This window comes from Salmo salar, chromosome ssa12 (assembly GCF_905237065.1).
Source record: "Salmo salar chromosome ssa12, Ssal_v3.1, whole genome shotgun sequence".
In the NCBI taxonomy this organism is placed as follows: domain Eukaryota; kingdom Metazoa; phylum Chordata; class Actinopteri; order Salmoniformes; family Salmonidae; genus Salmo; species Salmo salar.
Genome location: NC_059453.1, coordinates 70,529,120 through 70,551,098, shown reverse-complemented (window position 1 = coordinate 70,551,098; position 21,979 = coordinate 70,529,120). Strand labels below are relative to the sequence as shown.

Genomic DNA, 21,979 nt, shown 5'->3' with positions numbered 1-21,979 from the left:
ATCAGATGTCACAGGTCCATAACGAATGTAGTTTTGTTCAAAAAAGCTCATCATTTATGTCCAAAAATCTCCGTCTTGTTAGCACATGATCTAAGCCAGCCGGACTTCTCGTCATGAACGAGGGGAAAAAATATATTTACGTTCGTTCAAACATGTCAAACGTTGTATAGCATAAATCATTAGGGCCTTTTTTAACCAGAACATGAATAATATTCAAGGTGGACGAATGCATACTCTTTTATAACGTATTGGAACGAGGGTACCCAACATGAACTCGCGCCAGGTGTCTAATGGGACATCATCGTTCCATGGCTCTTGTTCGGTCAGATCTCCCTCCAGAAGACTCAAAACACTTTGTAAAGGCTGGTGACATCTAGTGGAAGCAATAGGAAGTGCCAAAATATTCCTCAGCCCCTGTGTTTTTCAATGGGATAGGTTTAAAGTCAATACAACACATCAGGTATCCACTTCCTGTCAGAAAATGTCTCAGGGTTTTGCCTGCCAAATGAGTTCTGTTATACTCACAGACACCATTCAAACAGTTTTAGAAAATTTAGAGTGTTTTCTATCCATATATAATAAGTATATGCATATTCTAGTTACTGGGTAGGATTAGTAACCAGATTTAAATCGGGTACATTTTTTTTATCCAGACGTGCAAATGCTGCCCCCTAGCCCTAACAGGTTAAACTTATCTTCATAAAAAAAATATTTAAAAAAACTACACATGGTTGATATTACTAGTTTATCTAGCTTGTCCTGCGTTGCATATAGTCGATGCGGTGCATGTTAATTTATCATAGAATCACAGCCTACTTTGCCAAACGGGTGATGATTTAACAAGCGCATTCGCTAAAAAAAGCCCTGTCATTGCACAAATGTGTACCTAACCATAAACATCAATGCCTTTCTTAAAATCAATACACAAGTACATATTTGTAAACCTGCATATTTAGTTAATATTGCCTGCTAACATGAATTTTTTTAAACTAGGGAAATTGTGTCACTTCTCTTGCGTTCAGTGCAAGCAGAGTCAGGGTATATGCAGCAGTTTGGGCCGCCTGGCTCGTTGCGAACTGTGTGAAGACCATTTCTTCCTAACAAAGACCGTAATTAATTTGCCAGAATTGTACATTATGACATAACATTGAAGGTTGTGCAAAGTAACAGCAATATTTAGACTTAGGGATGCCACCCATTAGATAAAATACAGAACAGTTCCGTATTTCACTGAAAGAATAAACGTTTTGTTTTTGAAATGAGTGTTTCCGGATTTGACCATATTAATGATGCATGGCTCGTATTTCTGTGTTACTATATTATAATTAAGTCTATGATTTGATATAGCAGTCTGCCTACCACCGCTCAGTCAGTAGCAGGCTCATAAGCATTCATTCAAACAGCACTTTCCTGCATTTGCCAGCAGCTCTTCGCTGTGCTTCAAGCATTGCGCTGTTTATGACTTCAAGCCTATCAACTCCTGAGATTAGGCAGGCAATACTATAGTGCCTATAAGAACATCCAATAGTCAAAGGTATATGAAACAAATGGTATAGATAGAAATAGTCCTATAATTCCAATAATAACTACAACCTAAAACTTCTTACCTGGGAATATTGAAGACTTATGTTAAAAAGAAACCACCAGCTTTCACGTGTTCTCATGTTCTGAGCAAGGCACTTAAACATTAGCTCTTACATGGCACATATTGCACTTTTACTTTCTTCTCCAACACTTTGTTTTTGCATTATTTAAACCAAAATGAACATTTCATTATTTACTTGAGACTAAATTTTGATGTATTAAGTTAAAATAAAAAGTGTTTGTTCAGTATTGTTGTAATTGTCATTATATTACAAATATATAAAATCGGCATCGGCTTTTTTTAGGTCCTCGAATAATATAAAACTCGGTCGACCTCTAATCTGAGCCAGCCAATTGGCCAGTGGAAGGCATAATAGTGCACTTGATATGCTCTCCGAGCCCGCCGGGAAGGCAGAGTTTGGGCCTTCAGCCACATGAAATGGTTAAAAATGGCAACAGTTTGCCTACCCCGCGTGTAGGGCACCTGAAATTGGGTGCACCTAGCACCCAAAAAAATAAGGCTTTATCATTAGGTTTTTTGCAGAAATATTTGTCAATCGACTAGGAACGCTTTGGAGATCGACCAGTTGGTGACCGCTGCTCTAGAAAGTGTAGTTAAGTTAAATCGCGTTTCTCTCAGTGGACTGATATTTCTTTGTCCTGCGCTGCAGTCCCAGGGGAGCTGCGCGGCAGTATCGGGCTAGAGGTAACATTGCTGGTCACATCTCCAGCTTCTGTGTCAGCTGCACCACCTCGCCTCAACCCTTGTCACATGTCCCGGCAGGGTCCCACAGACAGAAGACTAGGGGACATAAATGCCATGTCTCAGCTCTCCATGCATTTTCATTGGGAGTTGAAGGACCACTGGATAGGAGAATGCGGCTTGGGCTTCTTCGAACCCTTTTCCATTATTAACATGACAGTTCCCAGGCGAGTGTGCGCTGTAAGCCCAGAGTGAGTGTCTGAAGTGTATTAGGATGTTCTCCTCTGGATCGGAGCCAGGCAGTGACATAAGGGAGATCTGGGCACCATCTGTGCTCCTGACAAGTGTTTAAGTGTTTGCCCTCCTCACTACCAACTGGACACACATACATACACACACACTGTGCTCAAAAAAATAAAGGGAACACTTAAACAACACAATGTAACTCCAAGTCAATCACACTTCTGTGAAATCAAACTGTCCACTTAGGAAGCAACACTGATTGACAATAAATTTCACATGCTGTTGTGCAAATGGAATAGACAAAAGGTGGAAATTATAGGCAATTAGCAAGACACCCCCAATAAAGGAGTGGTTCTGCAGGTGGTAACCACAGACCACTTGTCAGTTCCTATGCTTCCTGGCTGATGTTTGTCACTTTTGAATGCTGGCGGTGCTTTCACTCTAGTGGTAGCATGAGACGGAGTCTACAACCCACACAAGTGGCTCAGGTAGTGCAGCTCATCCAGGATGGCACATCAATGCGAGCTGTGGCAAGAAGGTTTGCTGTGTCTGTCAGCGTAGTGTCCAGAGCATGGAGGCGCTACCAGGAGACAGGACAGTACATCAGGAGACGTGGAGGAGGCCGTAGGAGGGCAACAACCCAGCAGCAGGACCGCTACCTCCGCCTTTGTGCAAGGAGGAGCAGGAGAAGCACTGCCAGAGCCCTGCAAAATGACCTCCAGCAGGCCACAAATGTGCATGTGTCTGCTCAAATGGTCAGAAATAGACTCCATGAGGGTGGTATGAGGGCCCGACGTCCACAGGTGGGGGTTGTGCTTACAGCCCAACACCGTGCAGGATGTTTGGCATTCGCCAGAGAAGACCAAGATTGGCAAATTCGCCACTGGCGCCCTGTGCTCTTCACAGATGAAAGCAGGTTCACACTGAGCACGTGACAGACGTGACAGAGTCTGGAGACACCGTGGAGAACGTTCTGCTGCCTGCAACATCCTCCAGCATGACCGGTTTGGCGGTGGGTCAGTCATGGTGTGGGGTGGCATTTCTTTGGGGGGCCGCACAGCCCTCCATGTGCTCGCCAGAGGTAGCCTGACTGCCATTAGGTACCGTGATGAGATCCTCAGACCCCTTGTGAGACCATATGCTGGTGCGGTTGGCCCTGGGTTCCTCCTAATGCAAGACAAGACAGTGGCTGGAGTGTGTCAGCAGTTCCTGCAAGAGGAAGGCATTGATGCTATGGACTGGCCTGCCCGTTCCCCAGACCTGAATCCAATTGAGCACATCTGGGACATCATGTCTCGCTCCATCCACCAACGCCACGTTGCACCACAGACTGTCCAGGAGTTGGCGGATGCTTTAGTGCAGGTCTGGGAGGAGATCCCTCAGGAGACCATCCGCCACCTCATCAGGAGCATGCCCAGGCGTTGTAGGGAGGTCATACAGGCACGTGGAGGCCACACACACACTGAGCCTCATTTTGACTTTAAGGACATTACATCAAAGTTGGATCAGCCTGTAGTGTGGTTTTCCACTTGAATTTTGAGTGTGACTCCAAATCCAGACCTCCATGGGTTGATAAATTGGATTTCCATTGATTATTTGTGTGATTTTGTTGTCAGCACATTCAACTATGTAAAGAAAAAAAGTATTTAATAAGATTATTTCATTCAGTCAGATCTAGGATGTGTTATTTTAGTGTTCCCTTTATTTTTTTTTAGCAGTAATATATATATATATATATATATACATACATACATACATACATACATACATACATACACACGTGGTATGTAACACATACAGTTGAAGTTGAAAGGGCTGGAGTCATTAAAACGTGTTTGTTTTTCAACCACTCCACAAAACTATAGTTTTGGCAAATTAGTTAGGACATCTACTTCGTGCATGACAAGTCATTTTTCCAACAATTGTTTACAGACAGATTATTTAACTTATAATTCACTGTATCACAATTCCAGTGGGTCAGAAGTTCACATACACTAAGTTGACTGTGCCTTTAAACAGCTTGGAAAATTCCAGAAAATGATGTCATGGCTTTAGAAGCTTCTGATAGGCTAATTGACATCATTTCAGGCAATTGGAGGTGAACCTGTGGATGTATTTCAAGGCCTACCTTCAAACTCAGTTTCTTTGCTTGACATCATTGGAAAAATCTAAAGAAATCAGCCAAGACTTCAGAAAAATAAATAAAAATTAAAAAAATTGTAGACCTCCACAAGTCTGCTTCATCCTTGGGAGCAATTTCCAAACGCCTGAAGGTACCACGTTCATCTGTACAAACAATAGTATGCAAGTATAAACACCATGGGACCACGCAGCCGTCATACCGCTCTGGAAGGAGACGCGTTCTGTCTCCTAGAGATGAACGTACTTTGATGCGAAAAGTGCAAATCAATCCCAGAACAACAGCAAAGGACCTTGTGAAGATGCTGGAGGAAACAGGTACAAAACTATCTATAGCCACAGTAAAATGAGTCCTCTATCGACATAAGCTGAAAGGCCGCTCAGCAAGGAAAAAGCCACTGCTCCAAAACTGCCATAATAAAGCCAGACTACGGTTTGCAACTGCACATGGGGACAAAGACTGTACTTTTGGAGAAATGTCCTCTGGTCTGATGAAACAAAAATAGAACTGTTTGGCCATAATGACCATCGTTATGTTTGGAGGAATAAGGGGGATGCTTGCAAGCCAAAGAACACCATCCCAACCGTGAAGCACAGGGGTGGCAGCATCATGTTGTGGGGGTGCTTTGCTGCAGGAGGGCTTAGTGCACTTCACAAAATAGATGGCGTCATGAGGAATAAAAATGTGGATATAGTGAAGCTACATCTCAAGACATCAGTCAGGAAGTTAAAGTTTGGTCGCAAATGGGTCTTCCAAATGTACAATGACCCCAAGCATACTTCCAAAGATGTGGAAAAATGGCTTAAGGACAACAAAGTCAAGGTTTTGGAGTGGCCATCACAAAGCCCTGAGCTCAATCCTATAGAAAATTTGTGGGCAGAACTAAAAAAAAGCATGTGCAAGCAAGGAGGCCTATAAACCTGACTCAGTTACACCAGCTCTGTCAGGAGGAATGGGCCAAAATGCACCCAACTTATTGTGGGAAGCTTGTGGAAGGCTACCCGAAACATTTGACCCAAGTTCAACAATTTAAAAGCAACGCTACCAAATACTAATTGAGTGCATGTAAACTTCTGCCCCACTGGGAATGTGATGAAAGAAATAAAAGCTGAAATAAAATCACTACTATTATTCTGACATTTCACATTCTTAAATAAAGTGGTGATCCTAACTGACCTAATACAGGGAATTTTTACGCAGATTAAATGCATTTGGCTAAGGTGTCTGTAAACTTCAACTGTGTGTGTGTGTGTGTGTGTGTGTGTGTGTGTGTGTGTGTGTGTGTGTATACATACACACATTTATATATTTTTTTTAATGTAAAAACCCACCCATTCATATTAACCCCTCACCCACTACCCAGTGACAGTTAAGCTCCCTGCATTTCTGTACTAAGACTGTCTTCACCTGGAACCAAATGGCTCTCATATCTGTATATCTGGATTCACAAACAGAGGGTTGCCAGTTGACGTACGACACCTCCTGGCGGATATGTTGGAAGACCACTGCATCAATTATTGACAGAGTGATTAACCCAAGCTGCATGACAACATTGGCTCTACTAGTTTTTGGCATCGCCACCGTCAATTTCTGTGCAGTATTTGGCTGCTCTAACAAGGCTGAAACACCATGGAGCTATGACTCAAGACCTGTCAGAAAAGAGAAAAAAAATGGTTTTGCCCATCAAGATCTGGAGGATGACCTAGGGTCTGCTCCAATCATTTCATCACTGGTAAGTCTGATCATATCCCAGTTTAGCTCTTATGGTAATATTACATTAGCACATCATTTGAGTTAGCCTGCACACAATGTTCTTGTAGCCATCTTCAAAATATATTTACTTACTTGAATAGAGGACTTCTATAATTGCATCATTTAACCAATGAGTCAGTGTGACTTCACCCTGGCCCACAACACCCCATCCAGAAAAGGGAAGGCATACAGGCCTCCATTGCTCTACTGTACAGATTGCTCAAGCAGAATAACACATGCTAGCATTTATGTGCAATAGCACAGACATGTGACTAACAGAAACTGAATAATGTGTCAGTGAACAAGGGGGGGGGGGTCAAAATCAAAAGTAACAGTCAGTATCTGGTGTGGCCACCAGCTGCATTAAGTACTGCACCAGATTTTACCAGTTCTTGCTGTGAGATGTTACCCCACTCTACCACCAAGGCACCTGCAAGTTCCCAGACATTTCTGGGGGGGGGAATGGCCCTAGCCCTCACCCTCCGATCCAACAGGTCTCAGGCGTGCTCAATGGAATTGAGATACGGGGGTCGTCGCAAGCAGAACACTGACATTCCTGTCTTGCAGGAAATTAGCCATACTGCTCGTTCTGTGCGTGGTGGCATTGTCATGCTGGAGGGTCATGTCAGGATGAGCCTGCAGGAAGGGTACCACATGAGGGAGGAGGAGGTCTTCCCTGTAACCCACAGCGTTGAGATTGCCTGCAGTGACAACAAGCTCAGTCCGATGATGCTGTGACACACCACCCAAGACCATGACGGAGCCTCCACCTCGATCCTGTTCCAGAGTACAGGCCTCGGTATAACACTCATTCCTTACAAGCCCTCAGTCCAGCCTCTCTCAGCCTATTGCGGACAGTCTGAGCACTGATGGAGAGATTGCCCGAGTTACACCAGGAACGCACAGTCGTTGTTGCCATCCTGTACCTGTCCCGCAGGTGTAATGTTCGGATGTACCAATCCTGTGCAGGTGTTGTTACACGTGGTCTGCCACTGCGAGGACGATCAGCTGTCCGTCCTGTCGCGCTGTCTTAGGCATCTCATAGTACAGACATTTCAATTTATTGCCCTGGCCACATCTGCAGTTCTCATGCCTTCTTGCAGCATGCCAAAGGCACGTTCACGCAGATGAGCAGGAACCCTGGGCATCTTTCTTTTGGTGTTTTACAGTCAGTAGAAAGGCCTCTTTAGTGTCCTAAGTTTTCATAACTGTGACCATAATTGCCTACCGTCTAAGCTGTTAGTGTCTTAACGACCGTTCCACAGGTGCATGTTCATGAATTGTTTATGGTTCACTGAACAAGCATGGGAAACCGTGTTTAAACCCTTTACAATGAAGACATGCATAGTTCTTTGGATTTTTACAAATTATCTTTGAAAGACAGGGTCCTGAAAAAGGGATTTCTTTTTTTGCTGAGGTGTGTGTGTGTGTGTGTGTACACACACACACGGGTTTCTCTTTATTTTCTACATTGTAGAATAATAGAAGACATCAAAACTATTAAATAACATTTGGAATCATGTGGTAACCAAAAAAGGGTTAAATCACAATAAATGTTAGATTTTTCAAAGTAGACAACCTTTGCACAGTCCTGGCATTCTCTCAACCAGCTTCACCTGAAATGCTTTTCCAACAGTCTTGAAGGAGTTCCCACATATGCTGAGCACTTGTTGGCTGCTTTTCCTTCACTCTGCAGTCCAACGCATCCAAAACCATCTCAATTGGGTTGAGGTCGGGTGATTGTGGAGACTAGGTCATCTGATGCAGCACGCCATCACCCTCCTTCTTGGTCAAATAGCCCTTACATAGGCTGGAGGTGTTTTTTTGGGTCATTGTCCTGTGGAAAAACACATGATAGTCCCACTAAGTGCAAACCAGATGAGATGGCGTATCGCTGCAGAATGCTGTTGTAGCCATGCTGGTTAAGTGTACCTTCAATTCTAAATCAATCACAGACAGTGTCTCCAGCAAAGCACCCCCACACCATCAGAACTCCTTGTCGATGGTTCACGGTGGGAACCACACATGCAGAGATCATCTGTTCACCTACTCTGCGACTTACAAAGACAGCGGTTAGAACCAAAATTCTGAGATTTGGATTAATCAGACCAAAAGGACAGATGTCCACCGGTCTAATGTCCATTGCGCGTGTTTCTTGGCCCAAGCAAGTCTCTTATTATTGGTATCCTTTAGTAGTGGTTTCTTTGCAGCAATTCAACCGCGAAGGCCTGATTCATTCTGAACAGTTGAAATGTGTCTGTTACTTGAACTCTGAAGCATTTATTTGGGATGCAATCTGAGGTGCAGTTAACTAATGAAATCTGGGTCTTCCTTTCCTGTGGCGGTCCCCATGAGAGCCAGTTTCATCATAGCGCTTGATGGTTTTTGCGACTGCACTTGAAGAAACTTTGAATGTTCTTGAAATTTTCCCTATTGACTGACCTTCATGTCTTAAAGTAATGGACTGTTTCTCTTTGCTTATTTGAGCTGTTCTTGCCATAATATGGACTTGGTCTTTTACCAAATAGGGCTCTCTTCTGTATACCACCCCTACCTTGTCACAACACAACTGATAGGCTCAAAGGCATTAACAACGAAATAAATTCTACAAATTAACTTTTAACAAGGTACACCTGTTAATTGAAATGCATCCCAGCTGACTACCTGATGAAGCTGTTAGAGAGAATGCCAAGAGTGTGCAAAGCTATCATCAAGGCAAAGGGTGGCTACTTTGAAGACTCTCAACTATATTTTGTGGTTACTACATGATTCCATGTGTTAGTTTGTAGTTTTGATGTCTTCACTATTATTTTACAATGTAGAAAATAGTAAAAATAAAAAAAATCCTTGGAAGGTGTGTCCAAACGTTTGACTGGAACTTTAGAGGTCGACCAATTATGACTTTTCAATGCCGATACCGATTGGAGGACCAAAAATGTTCGGATGTACCAAGCAACACTCCAAACTGTCCCTGGAAGCAACGTCAGCACATGGTCGAGCAGCCACACACAAACCAAAGACCACCACGCGCAATGCCAAGCGTAGGCTGGAGTGGTGTAACGCTCACCGCAATTGGAAAAGCGTTCTCTGGAGTGATGAATCACAATTTAATAGGTTTTTTTTGTGTTTTTTTTTTTTTTACATTTAACTAGGTTAAGTCAGTTAAAAAAAAAAATTCTTATTTACAATGACAGACTACCGGATCTAGGTTTGACGGATGCCAGGAGAACGCTACCTGTCCCAATGTATAGCGCCAAATGTAAAGTTTGGTGGATAATGGTCTGAGGCCATTTTTCATGGTTCGTGCTAGGCCCATTAGTTTCAGTATAGGGAAATCCTAACGCTAATTCATGCAATGACATTCTAGACAATTCTGTGCTTCCAACTTTGTGGCAACAGTTTGTGGGAAGCCCTTTCCTGTTTCAGCATGACAATGCCCCCGTGCACAAAGCGAGGTCCATACAGAAATGGTTTGTCGAGATCGGCGTGGAAGAACTTGACTGGCCTGCACAGAGCCCTGAACTCAACTCAATCGAACACCTTTGGGATGAATTGGTATGTCGACTGCGAGCCAGGCCTAATCGCCCAACATCAGCTGTATCACATCCAGCCGTGATTGTGAGTCCCATAGGGCGGCACACAACTGGCCCAGCGTTGTCCGGGTTTGGCTATCATTGTAAATAAGAATGTCTTAACTGACTTGCTTAGTTAAATATATAAATAAAATAAATCAGTGCCCAACCTCACTAATTAATGTGGCTGAATGGAAGCAAGTCCCCATGGCAATGTTCCAACATCGAGTGGACAGCCATCCCATTAGAGTGGAGGTTGTTGTAGAAGTAAAGGGGGACCTATTCCATATTAATGCCTATGATTGACACTTTTTTTTAAGGTGTGTATGGTTCTCCATCCATCCCTGATTCAGAATATACCATATTATGTCATGCTTAATTCAATAACTATTGACGAGGGAAAACCGAATATCCAATATAAAACAAATATTATCTCGGTGAATTTTTTTTACTGATTCTACAAAGTGAATCTGAAGACTTGGGTTCCGACTCAAGACAGCCCATAATGGCATACAAGGCTCTGCTTCATGAGCGGTCACGTTTGTTTTGAAGAATCAATCACTAGTTGACTGCGATTACCGTATGGACACAAAATCAAAAAGGCATCCATTAACAGCGGTTTTGTGTAACCTTATGCCAGTCTCTCGTGCACTGGTATTTTTTTGTAGAGCGTGTCGTGGTGGCACATAACGTTACTGTACTAGCTAGCTAACTAGCGAAGCACCCTCAGTCAAATCACAAGTAATGTTTTGTATACCAATTTACAATGTTTAATTACTAACAATATTACATTGTAAACAACTACTAGTTTATCCAGCATCGCGTTGGCTGGCTAGCTAACTAACCCAATAATTTGCTTGAGAACTTGTATTCTGGAGGTTAGCTAGTTCAAATGGCTGTGAGTGAACAATAACTTGGACGTGCCATACTACATTACCACGACATTCGTGACATTGCACAGCGACAACGTGATTTGATACCGTATACAGTAGTTAGCGTATACCTTTGTATTTTGTCAAAAATCCTCTGCTCGTCAATTAGTTACCGTTTACCTTTGTGTTTTGTCAAAAGTCCTCTGCTCGTCAATCTGAACCGCCAGCCCCTTGTTTTTACCGCTTTGACACTCACCATGCGCTGCTGCAGACTCACTCCTGTTTATTTGGGGCGATGCTTCATTGGCTATTTACGCGACGACACCACCATTCAAAGCTTTTCATTGGCTATACTCGTTGTCAACCAATTTAGCAGCTAGGTTTCCCACGCCCACCTGTGTTTCCGTAATCCATTTTACTGCAATCAGTCAAATCATATGTGAAGCTCTCAAATCTGTTGTTTAGTCTAAATGTATTGTCGAATTCGTCACGTAGCCTTAACCTTCGTGATTACCAGCAGCACTGTTGAACCAATTCAATTTTCGAATTGTCGATTCAGTAAGATTATTCAGCCATAACCTGATCGGTAGCCATTTATTTGTGTGATGAAACACAAATATAACTTTGATTTCATGCTGCGGCTTCATTGTTGATGGCTTGATGATAATTCTAACGAAAGCGAAGGGCAGTGACTACTGCTCTTGTTATTTCTGACTGTCGTGTCGAATGCATACTCTCATATTACCTCCAGTGTCATTGTTATAAATATACACATACCGTCATTGTACCAAGAGTCTGAAGGGGGTTCAGATGACTTTAATGATGAAGCTACATCAATGCTTTTGGACAGTGAAGACGGCAATATATTTGATATTTAAATCAATACAATTTAACATTGATTTTCCTATACAAAAGCAATAACAATCCCAAATCACTGATGCTTAAAGTGCAGGGGCAACATGTCCCAGGGAAGGATAGAAGAGAATAATAAAAATGCATCTTCTTACTATTGCACATTATCCTGTCATTATCATTATTCTTTGTTCACAATGATTGGCACGTGTACCATGATGAACAGTGCGGAGTACTTAGGGTTTTAGTTGACAGTGCTTTAGTTTGAAAGGCTCAACACCACTCAGTCTTTCAGAACCAGGGGTGCTTTGACAGTAGCAGCAACCTCAGCCCCCATGAGCTCCTCTACAATGGCCAGGGCAAACTCAAAGCTGGTTCCTGGCCCGCGGCTGGTAATCAGATGGCCATCCTTCTGGACTCGAGCCTCAGAATACTTGTAGTGGCCTAGGGAGTGGAGAGGAACAGTGGTGAAGAGAGAGAAACACCATTGTATAATACTCTGCAAATGGGAATGATTTAGTACCACTTGTTCAAATCAAGTTATTCATTGGTTTAACTTTCTTGCATTTACTACGTAATTTAACTTGTGTATATGCAGTCTTTCTTTGAAGTATTTATGTTGGTGTTTACTGATTGAATCTAATCAAATGCTGGTGCATAATGACCTCGTATTGATGACTATCATAAAGTAAGAAACTTGTTACAGCACCCTCTGCTGGACACAAAGGACCACAATCGTTTGTCACCACTGTTCAGTAGTACTTGGGATCTGCTCATTGTGCTGCATTTCCTGCCACACAGCCTGCTGAGTCATCATACAGGAAGATTTCCTACATGTGCATGCATTTTGTGTAACATCCAACTAACAAACAAGCACCACAGTGGCTATGAAGTAGCTATACAATGCAGAGATTAATCAACCTGAACTAGGGTTGCACATTTTGGGGAATATTCAGAGGTAGAAACATTGTGGGAATATATGCAATTTAAAATTAATACCATTTAAATGTAGATGTTTTTTTGCATTGGATATATTTACCATATCATATGGAGACATAAGGTAAAAGGTTTGTTTTTAAGTAAACTATTGCAAATTATTAAAACTTTCCAATAGAAATTAAAATAAAAACAATTTGTTACAATTTTAACTTTAATTAAATGAGTTGACTCTTCACATGGGATGATTTCATAGAACAAAAGGGAACATTGAATAATCCCCAATGATCTATCGCATCTCCCAAAAACGTTTTCAACATGCATCTGTAAAATGATAGTCCAGAAACTAAAGCTTTGGTTGTCTTCCTCTCAGGCTTCCATGTCTTCTCCCTGGACCTCAATGTCCACCTCTTGAACATCAGACTCTGAGGCCTCATCTTCACTGTCACTTTCCAACCTTGTTGAGGATGGCTCGTTGTCAGGCTCAAAAAGCCTCAAATTTGTCCGGATGGCCACCAATTTTCCAACCCTTGTATTGGTCAGCCTGTTGCGTGCTTTGGTGTGTGTGTTTACAAACAAGGACAAGTTGTGCTCTGAGGTGGCTGATGTTGGTGGGATTTGGAGGATGATGGAGGCAACAGGGGAAAGAGCCTCAGATCCACAAAGTCCCTTCCACCAGGTGGCTGATGAGATACGTTGGCACGACTGCCATATTGCATCTCCATCCCAAAGCCCTTGCTTGGAAGTGGACTTCGCCAGACTGCCAAGAACTTTGCCCTCATCCAGGCCAAGGTGGCGAGGCACAGCAGTGATGACAACATAGGCCTTGTTGATCTTTGCACCAGACAGGATGCTCTTGCCAGCATACTTGGGGTCCAACATGTACACTGTGGCGTGTATGGGCTTCAGGCAGAAGTCTTCATGCTTCTTGATGCATTTCAGAACGGCAGTTTCCTCTGCTTGGAGCAACAGTGAAGTGGGCCGGGCAGTACGGAGTCTGAACATCAGACAGGATGGCATTGTCTCCCTCAATCCATGCAATGGCTACTGTTATAGGTTTCAGGAGTTTCAGGCTTACCACTCTCTCCCAAAATACATCTTCCAGGAGGATCCTCTTGATGGGGCTGTCCATAATCGGCAAACTGTGATATGGCCATTTCTTGGAGAGACTCCTTCCCCTGCAGTAGTCAAACATGACGACATCACCACCCCAACGGGTGTTGCTGGGCAGCTTCAATGTGGTGCTCTTATTCTTCTCACTTTGCTTGGTGAGGTAGATTGTTGCTATAACTTAATGACCCTTGACATACCTAAACGTTTCCTTGGCTCTCTTGTAGAGTGTATCCATTGTTTTCAGTGCCATGTCCTTGAGGAGCAGATTCAATGCATGAGCAGCACAGCCAATGGGTGTGATGTGAGGGTAGGCCTTCTCCACTTTAGACCAAGCAGCCTTCATGTTCGCAGCATTGTCTGTCACCAGTGCAAATACCTTCTGTGGTCCATGGTCATTGATGACTGCCTTCAGCTCATCTGCAATGTAGAGACCGGTGTGTCTGTTGTCCCTTGTGTCTGTGCTCTTGTAGAATACTGGTTGAGGGGTGGAGATGATGTAGTTAATTATTCCTTGCCCATGAACATTCGACCACCCATCAGAGATGATTGCAATACAGTCTGCTTTCTCTGTGATTTGCTTGACCTTCACTTGAACTCTGTTGAACTCTGCATCCAGTTAATGAGTAGAAAAAGCATGTCTGGTTGGAGGGGTGTATGCTGGGTGAAGAACATTCAGAAATCTCTTCCAATACACATTGCCTGTGAGCATCAGAGGTGAACCAGTTGTATACACAGCTCGAGCAAGACATTTATCAGCATTTCTCACTACGTTCCACCATTGAGTAAAAAAAACTTCTGATTCAAGGAGGACCATGAGCTGTTGCTATCGATGAGGTGTCTGATTCATCATTTTCACCTCGAATAGAAGTAGAGGGACTTTTGTCAGAGGTTGCTTGTTGTGAGCGCTGAGGGAACTTTATGCACTTGGCCAGATGATTCTGCATCTTTGTTGCATTCTTCACATATGATTTGGCACAGTATTTGCAAAATGTACACAGATTTTCCTTCTACATTGGCTGCAGTGAAATGTCTCCACACATCAGATAGTGCCCGTGGCATTTTCCTGTAAAGATCAGGATTTAAATTTTTTTTTAAACAAATACAATTCCATGTCCATATAAATAGTTAAGCAGTTATTTAAACAACTCCTTCGTAAGAAAAATGTTTTAAAATGAAACAGGTGAATTGCAAGCTATGACCCACATGGTAGCAGAAACTAACTAGCAGGAATTGTTAACAAGTTAGAAAGGATTTAAAACACTTCGCTGTAGTTTACTATTTACTAGTTAACAAAAAAATAATGTATGTCATAAAATATTTTCACCCCACCCAGTATTGTAATCAAAACTTACCAAAAAGTATGTAGTCCTTGGCTCAGACAGTGTAGTTGTGTGCACTGCACGTGTGACCGAAGAGTGCACTGCACGTGTGACCGAAGAGTGCACTGCACATGCAGAGGATTGCAATTCCATCGAATTGGGGATAGTTTAACCAAAATATGCCACAAGACCTAGAATTGCCTTTTTGGTGGGAGGTTCACTGTTATAAGCTAACTTTTTTTAATGAATTGAAGCAAAATTCCCCAAATTCCTAGGCTTAACTTCCCATGGAAAATTTCCAGAAATTTCCCAGAAAGTTTCTGACCCTGTGCAACCCTAACCTAAACCTTAGCCCTGTGGCAGCCAGGCTGTTTGTGTAGCTTTACCACCAGTCATCATCTTGTCCTTGGCACCAGGGTGGGTGGTGACTGTGCTGCCGTAGGCAATACCGTGTGCCAGGAGAGCCGTGGGACCTGAGGTGAGGAGGGAATAGGAGTTAGACCAATATCTTTCTCTGTATTCATTTCAAACTGTTCAAAACAGACATGGCACTCGCTGGACAACAAAAGGTGTCAAATTATTCCTTCTCAAAAACCCAGAGGTGTCATAATCAATACACCTTAACTTTTGTTTGCATGTTACATTGAGGTGACATCACAACTAAAAGCCAGACTCATTAGTAGACATCATACTACCATAAAAATAGGATCTAAAATTAACCACATAGTGTATACGGTTTCAATCCACCTCTGCACACCATATTTAGAGGAAGGGGGAAAAACAGAGACTAAAAATAATGGAGTTCGTGTCTGCTGCATTAACATTGGCAATGTCCTAGCACTGCAGTAAGCTCATCCTCAGACTTAATAAATAGAAAGCTATTGATCATGGTCCTTGGCTGCCTTCCCATGCAGTCTAAAGATTAGACTCCTCTCTGGCAGGCAGAGCGGGAGCCTGCCAGTTAAGTAGAGCCAAGCTCCTCCCGTTACATGCCTGCCTCCGCCCCGTCCTGAGGACACCAGGCTGGACAAACGCCCGTCTCCAGAGAGAGTGCCTGTCCAGGGCTGGGACAGCGGGAGGCATCTCTCTCTCAGATGACGATGATGATGATTATTATGCACAAACTTATGGTCTTCCACAACACTGATTTTGTTTACAAAGAGTATGAAATGGCAGACCCAAGGGTCTATGACATTACCTGCTATACATGGAGTAATTGAGTCAAGCACTTTTCACACCCCCTTTCACATTAGAAATAGAAAGCATTATTTTCACTTAAGCACAATGTGACGCTGCTGCTGGTCATCCATTTGGCAGGTTCATTATATATTCCTGTGGGAACAGATGTTTTCTAGGATGCCCTTTACTCTGCTCTGACACATGGGTCTCTTGTCCTCATTCACAACATCCTTTCAGTGCCCTTCATCGGCACAGGCAGGCAGAAAATCTCAGAGGTAGTGGGCTTTGTCAGTGGCACTAAAATCTCGTTCTATCATAATCTCATTGTGTATTGGTTTCCTGCTTACTAATAATGGAAAGGTGACAGCCTTATACTGCACGCCCTGTCTGACAGAAATCACCGGTTACATATTTAACTCAAGATTATATGTAAGCAATCTTGCCCCAGCTGTGGTCATTGACACAGGTACATCCTGGAGTGTGTGAGACATAATCTAGAGGTGGATTTGTACATTCTCACAGAAGGAACAGTACCTGCACAGATGGCAGCGATCAGCCCTTTCCTGTCCACCTGGTCCTTCAACACCTCTTTCACAGCAGGCGACTACAAAAGAAAATCGAGGCCACATACAGAGAGTTGAGTCACTCTACACTCTCATAGAATGTGTGTTATAACACTGACTTTTCAGTAAATGGACAGTCTGATAAATATTGAGGACAATAGATGAGTCAATGTTTCCAGCATGACTGAAAAACAATTTAAAAGTTATTGTGGAACAACTTTCACAGAGCTTGTAGTTGTAAGGGCTAAAACCATAAAATGAATTAAGCATCATATAGTCACTGTATATTTGCTTGTTTTTATAAACAAGAGCAGCATACCAATTCAATTATATTTCAAATGTAGGAAAAATATAGTTCATAAAAATATATGTATTGTTTTTCACCCAAAACATGAACAAGAGAAATGTTACAGTATCTACCTGCAACATTATATTTCCAATGTCAGGGACACACAGGAGAGATTCATCTGCAGCTAAAGGTTTTTGCAATGAATGCCAAACATTAACGGCATCCCTACCTCTGACAGGTGCTGGGCACCGAGAGCTCCCCCTGGCAGAAAAACCACATCATACGGACCCTGCATCATAAGATACAAGGTCACGGATAACACATTTATAGTACCAATTTCCGATGCATCATCCTTGTACATTAATCAATGAATAAAGTTTTAAAGTGGGAAAACATTTGATTCAGAATGCATTGTAAACGTTATGCAGTCAGAGCGCAACATGCTGTGTGGACTAATATGGCTGCAGGGTGTGGAGGCAGGACCTGACCTGCTTGCGGGCATCCTCCAGGCTGGCATCAGGAACAAGGTAGACATCTCTGCTGCACTGCACAGGCTCTTTGCCTGTCAACCCTGCCAACATCACAGCAATCTGCAGGATGTGGACACAAACAAAATCACAATTACTTTAATGACCATCAGCAGACATTGCCCCTTAATCATAAATTCCCAATAACCAAAGGAGTATGGGACTTTTCAGTTGAAAAACTCAGCCTCCTATCCTACAGTAGTACAGTGCAGTCACCTTTGACATTTGCAGTGGCCTTTTACTCACCTTACATGTTTTGAATGTGCCAACACACTAGCAACACATTAGCTAACTAACCATGGATACAACTGCCGTTGTTCATCATGTCTGTTATATTTGGCCAGCTAAGGTAGATAATAGTTAAGTACAACATAAAGTTAGCTTGTTATAGCTGTGCTGTAGCTAACGTTACCTACCTTGCTAGTTAGAGCAACAAAAAAAGAGATCTGCATGCATGTCGAACTTGGACTGCAGTTTCAACTTGACTGTGGTTAGGTAAATAAAATATCTGCTAAAATACTAGTTAGTTAAAATGCAGCTTTTAGCAAGCTAAATTGAGCCAGCCAGCTAACGTTTGCACAATCTCAACTTAACTAGATCAGTGTTTGGTGTGCGTAATCCAATTTAGCTAACTCGATAAGTTTACTAACCCCAGCTCGACGCATTACGTCCACAGGTATAACTGTTTCCATCTCTTCTGCACCTTTAGAGAGGATTACTAATGCCTTTTTCCCTGCCATTCTTGGGAGAGTGGGTGTGTGACTGTCAGCAACAGGAAAGCAACTGTTTGTGAGAGGACTTTTATCTTGACAGGAACACACATAGATACACGTAAGTTACAGCTACGGATTCCCTGAAGTGACAAACAATACGCTTGGTTGAATTTTTCAAAGAATATCACATTATGTATTAGACCATTTCTATACACCGTAGCATATTTGTAGTCCTACGTAATTTATTATGCGGAGTGTACGATAATAGATTTTCATTTAGATATATATGATGCAACATAATTCACTTTAAAATGCAACATATCTGCACTGGTAGGTTCAAGTACATCCACCAGGGGGAGGCATTCACCCATAAATTGTCAATAAAACTACTGTAAATATAGGCGTTTATAAAACAAGCCTTCAATTTCGAGCATTTGTTTGCCCCAACATAAGTGCGATTCAGGTTTATATTATTCAATACATTATTTAAAACCGTAAGGTTTATTATACAGTGGTTCAAATATCTTAAAGAAAACTAGTTCAAACTAATATGTGATTTTCTCAATTCCAAGATTTTCTGAAATGAGGAAATGAAGGTAACTAAATACTTGAAGCTCTGTCTAAGAACTTCTGCATCAAATCCCTCTCAATTGAAGAAGACATCTCTTAAGGCACCTCAGGGAATTATATTCCAGTGTAAATCCCAGATTTAATGTCTGGGGCTTTAGTGTGCAGACACTCTTCCCAGTTTAATGTGCCACTGTGCATTCTGCCGCAGAGATTCACTTTCACATTTGTGCAAAGAACAAGATCCCAGTGAAACAGCAGATTAGGCAAAGTGTAGGGGGTGCTGGCATATTTTTTTGTTGTTGTTGCGTGCCTTTGAGCCAATCCAAAAGGCACCGGTGATTACCGACAAATGCAGCTGGGATCAACTAAGCCAGACCCACAGTGGTACACAAGCTCATTTGCCTAAAACATGGATTTATTTATCCATTTACTCATTTCTTTACAGAAGGAGCTCATAGTATGTTTATGATCAAACTCAGGAAACGCCTGTTAGTGATTTGCAAACCAGGTAACCTGGTAAGAATGTGGATTAGGCTGATACACTGACAATGCAAATTCAGTCTCTGAGCCATCTGTGCAAGGCCACAACTACTCAAATATTACAGAGCAGACACATCTTTCCTGAATTCTATAACTTTATGAACTAAGCCTTTGTTGTTTATTAGAGAGATCTTTTGCCAAGTTTAAGAAGGCCAGCATCCCGGAGTCAAGCTCTTCACTGTTGACGTTGAGACTGGTGTTTTGCGAGTACTATTTAATGAAGCTGCCAGTTGAGGACTTGTGAGGCGTCTGTTTCTCAAACTAGACACTCTAATGTACTTGTCCTCTTGCTCAGTTGTGCACCGGGGCTTCCCACTCCTCTTTCAATTCTGGTTAGAGCCAGTTTGCGCTGTTCCGTGAAGGGAGTAGTACACAGCGTTGTACCAGATCTTCAGTTTCTTGGCAATTTCTCGCATGGAATAGCCTTCATTTCTCAGAACAAGAATAGACTGACTTAATTTCAGAAGAAAAGTCTTTGTTTCTAGCCATTTTGAGCCTGTATTCAAACCTACAAATGCTGATGCTCCAGATACTTAACTAGTCTAAAGAACGTGACATTGGAACACAGGAGTGATGGTTGCTGATAATGGGCCTCTGAACGCCTATGTAGATATTCCATTAAAAATCATCCACTTCCAGCTACAAGAGTCACTTACAACATTAACAATATCTACACTGTATTTCTGATCAAATTGATGTTATTTTAATGGACGAAAAAAAGGTGCTTTTCTTTCAAAAACAAGGACATTTCTAAGTGACCCCAAACTTTTGAACGGTAGTGTATATACAGTCGTGGCCAAAAGTTTTGAGAATGACACAAATATACATTTTCACAAAGTTTGCTGCTTCAGTGTCTTTAGATATTTTTGTTAGATGTTACTATGGAATACTGAAGTATAATTACAAGCATTACATAAGTGTCAAAGGCTTTTATTGACAATTACATGAAGTTGATGCAAAGAGTCAATATTTGCTGTGTTGACCCTTCTTTTTCAAGACCTCTGCAATCTGCCCTGGCATGCTGTCAATTAACTTCTGGGCCACATCCTGACTGATGGCAGCCCATTCTTGCATAATCAATGCTTGGAGTTCGTCAGAATGTGTGGGTTTTTGTTTGTCCACCCGCCTCTTGAGGATTGACCACAAGTTCTCAATGGGATTAAGGTCTGGGGAGTTTCCTGGCCATGGACCCAAAATATCTATGTTTTGTTCCCCGAGCCACTTAGTTATCACTTTTGCCTTATGGCAAGGTGCTCCATCATGCTGGAAAAGGCATTGTTCGTCACCAAACTGTTCCTGGATGGTTGGGAGAAGTTGCTCTCTGAGGATGTGTTGGTATCATTCTTTATTCACAACAATTGAACCGCTCTCCTTGAAGTTCTTGATGATCCGATAAATGGTTGATTTAGGTGCAATCTTACTGGCAGCAATATCCTTGCCTGTGAAGCCCTTTTTGTGCAAAGCAATAACGACGGCACGTGTTTCCTTGCAGGTAACCATGGTTGACAGAGGAAGAACAATGATTCCAAGCACCACCCTTCTTTTGAAGCTTCCAGTCTGTTATTCGAACTCAAATCAGCATGACAGAGTGATCTCCAGCCTTGTCCTCATCAACACTCACACCTGTGTTTAGGAGAGAATCACTGACATGTCAGCTGGTCCTTTTGTGGCAGGGCTGAAATGCAGTGGACAGTTTTGGGGGGAATTCAGTTCATTTGCATGGCAAATAGGGACTTTGCAATTAATTGCAATTCATCGGATCACTCTTCATAACATTTTGGAGTATATGCAAATTGCCATCATACAAACTGAGGCAGCAGACTTTGTGAAAATGTATATTTGTGTATTCTCAAAACTTTTGGCCACGACTGTACACTGAACAAAAATGTAAATGCAACATGCAACAATTTCAAAGATTTTACTGAGTTACAGTTCATAGAAGGAAATCAGTCAATCAAAATAAATGCATTAGCCCCTAATCTATGGATTTCACGTGACTGGGAATACCGATGTGCATCTGTTGGTCACAGATACCTTTAAAAAAGGTAGGGGCGTGGATCAGAAAACCAGTCGGTGTCTGGTGTGACCACCATTTGCCTCTTGCAGTGAGACACGTCTCCTTCGCATAGAGTTGATCAGGCTGTTGATTGTGGCCTGTGGAATGTTGTTCCACCCCTCTTTAATGGCTGTGCACAGTTTCTGGATATTGGCAGGAACTGGAACACGCTGTCGTACACGTCGATCCAGAGAATCCCAAACATACTCAATGGGTGACGTCTGGTGAGTATGCAGGCCATTGAAGAACTGGGCCATTTTAGCTTCCAGGAATTGCGTACAGATCCTTGCAAAATGGGGTTGTGCATTATCATGCTGAAACATGAGGTGATGGCTGCGGATGAATGTCACAACAATGGGCCTCAGGATCTCGTAACTCTGTGCATTAAAATGACCATCTATAAAATGCAATTGTGTTCATTGTCCATAGCTTAGGCCTGCCCATGCCATAACCCAT

General features: G+C 42.4%; 2 protein-coding genes across 8 annotated transcripts in view; both read right to left on the bottom strand.

Moving 5' to 3' along the window:
* The window catches only part of kcnab2a (potassium voltage-gated channel subfamily A regulatory beta subunit 2a), a 140,231-nt gene extending 129,089 nt beyond the window's left edge, over positions 1-11,142 (bottom strand). For 4 of the 5 annotated variants that reach the window (XM_045691715.1, XM_045691719.1, XM_045691716.1 and 1 more), the window contains exon 1: positions 11,047-11,142. The gene's annotated coding sequence lies outside the window, so the exon portion shown is untranslated. Of the gene's footprint in view, positions 1-10,997 lie in introns of all 5 variants that reach the window. The other variant, XM_045691718.1, reaches the window with a different exon arrangement.
* Positions 11,143-11,666: 524 nt separating this feature from the next.
* Positions 11,667-18,480, bottom strand: park7 (parkinson protein 7). 3 transcript variants are annotated; one of them, XM_014133088.2, is made up of 6 exons: positions 18,295-18,480; positions 17,606-17,707; positions 17,347-17,406; positions 16,800-16,869; positions 15,473-15,559; positions 11,667-12,162 (listed from the first exon to the last, which is right to left on the bottom strand). In XM_014133088.2, exons 1-6 carry the CDS (start codon positions 18,382-18,384, stop codon positions 12,002-12,004), a joined length of 570 nt encoding a protein of 189 aa, XP_013988563.1. In that variant the 5' UTR covers positions 18,385-18,480; the 3' UTR covers positions 11,667-12,001.
* Between the last annotated feature and the right edge of the window lie 3,499 nt (positions 18,481-21,979).

Coding starts and splice junctions, on each gene's coding strand:
- park7 (XM_014133088.2), bottom strand. CDS start 18,384: ATGGCAGGGAAAAAGGCATTAGTAATCCTCTCTAAAGGTGCAGAAGAG. Junction 17,407..17,605: donor TGGAGGATGCCCGCAAGCAG/GTCAGGTCCTGC, acceptor CTTATGATGCAG/GGTCCGTATGATGTGGTTTT. Junction 15,560..16,799: donor GATCGCTGCCATCTGTGCAG/GTACTGTTCCTT, acceptor TCCTCACCTCAG/GTCCCACGGCTCTCCTGGCA.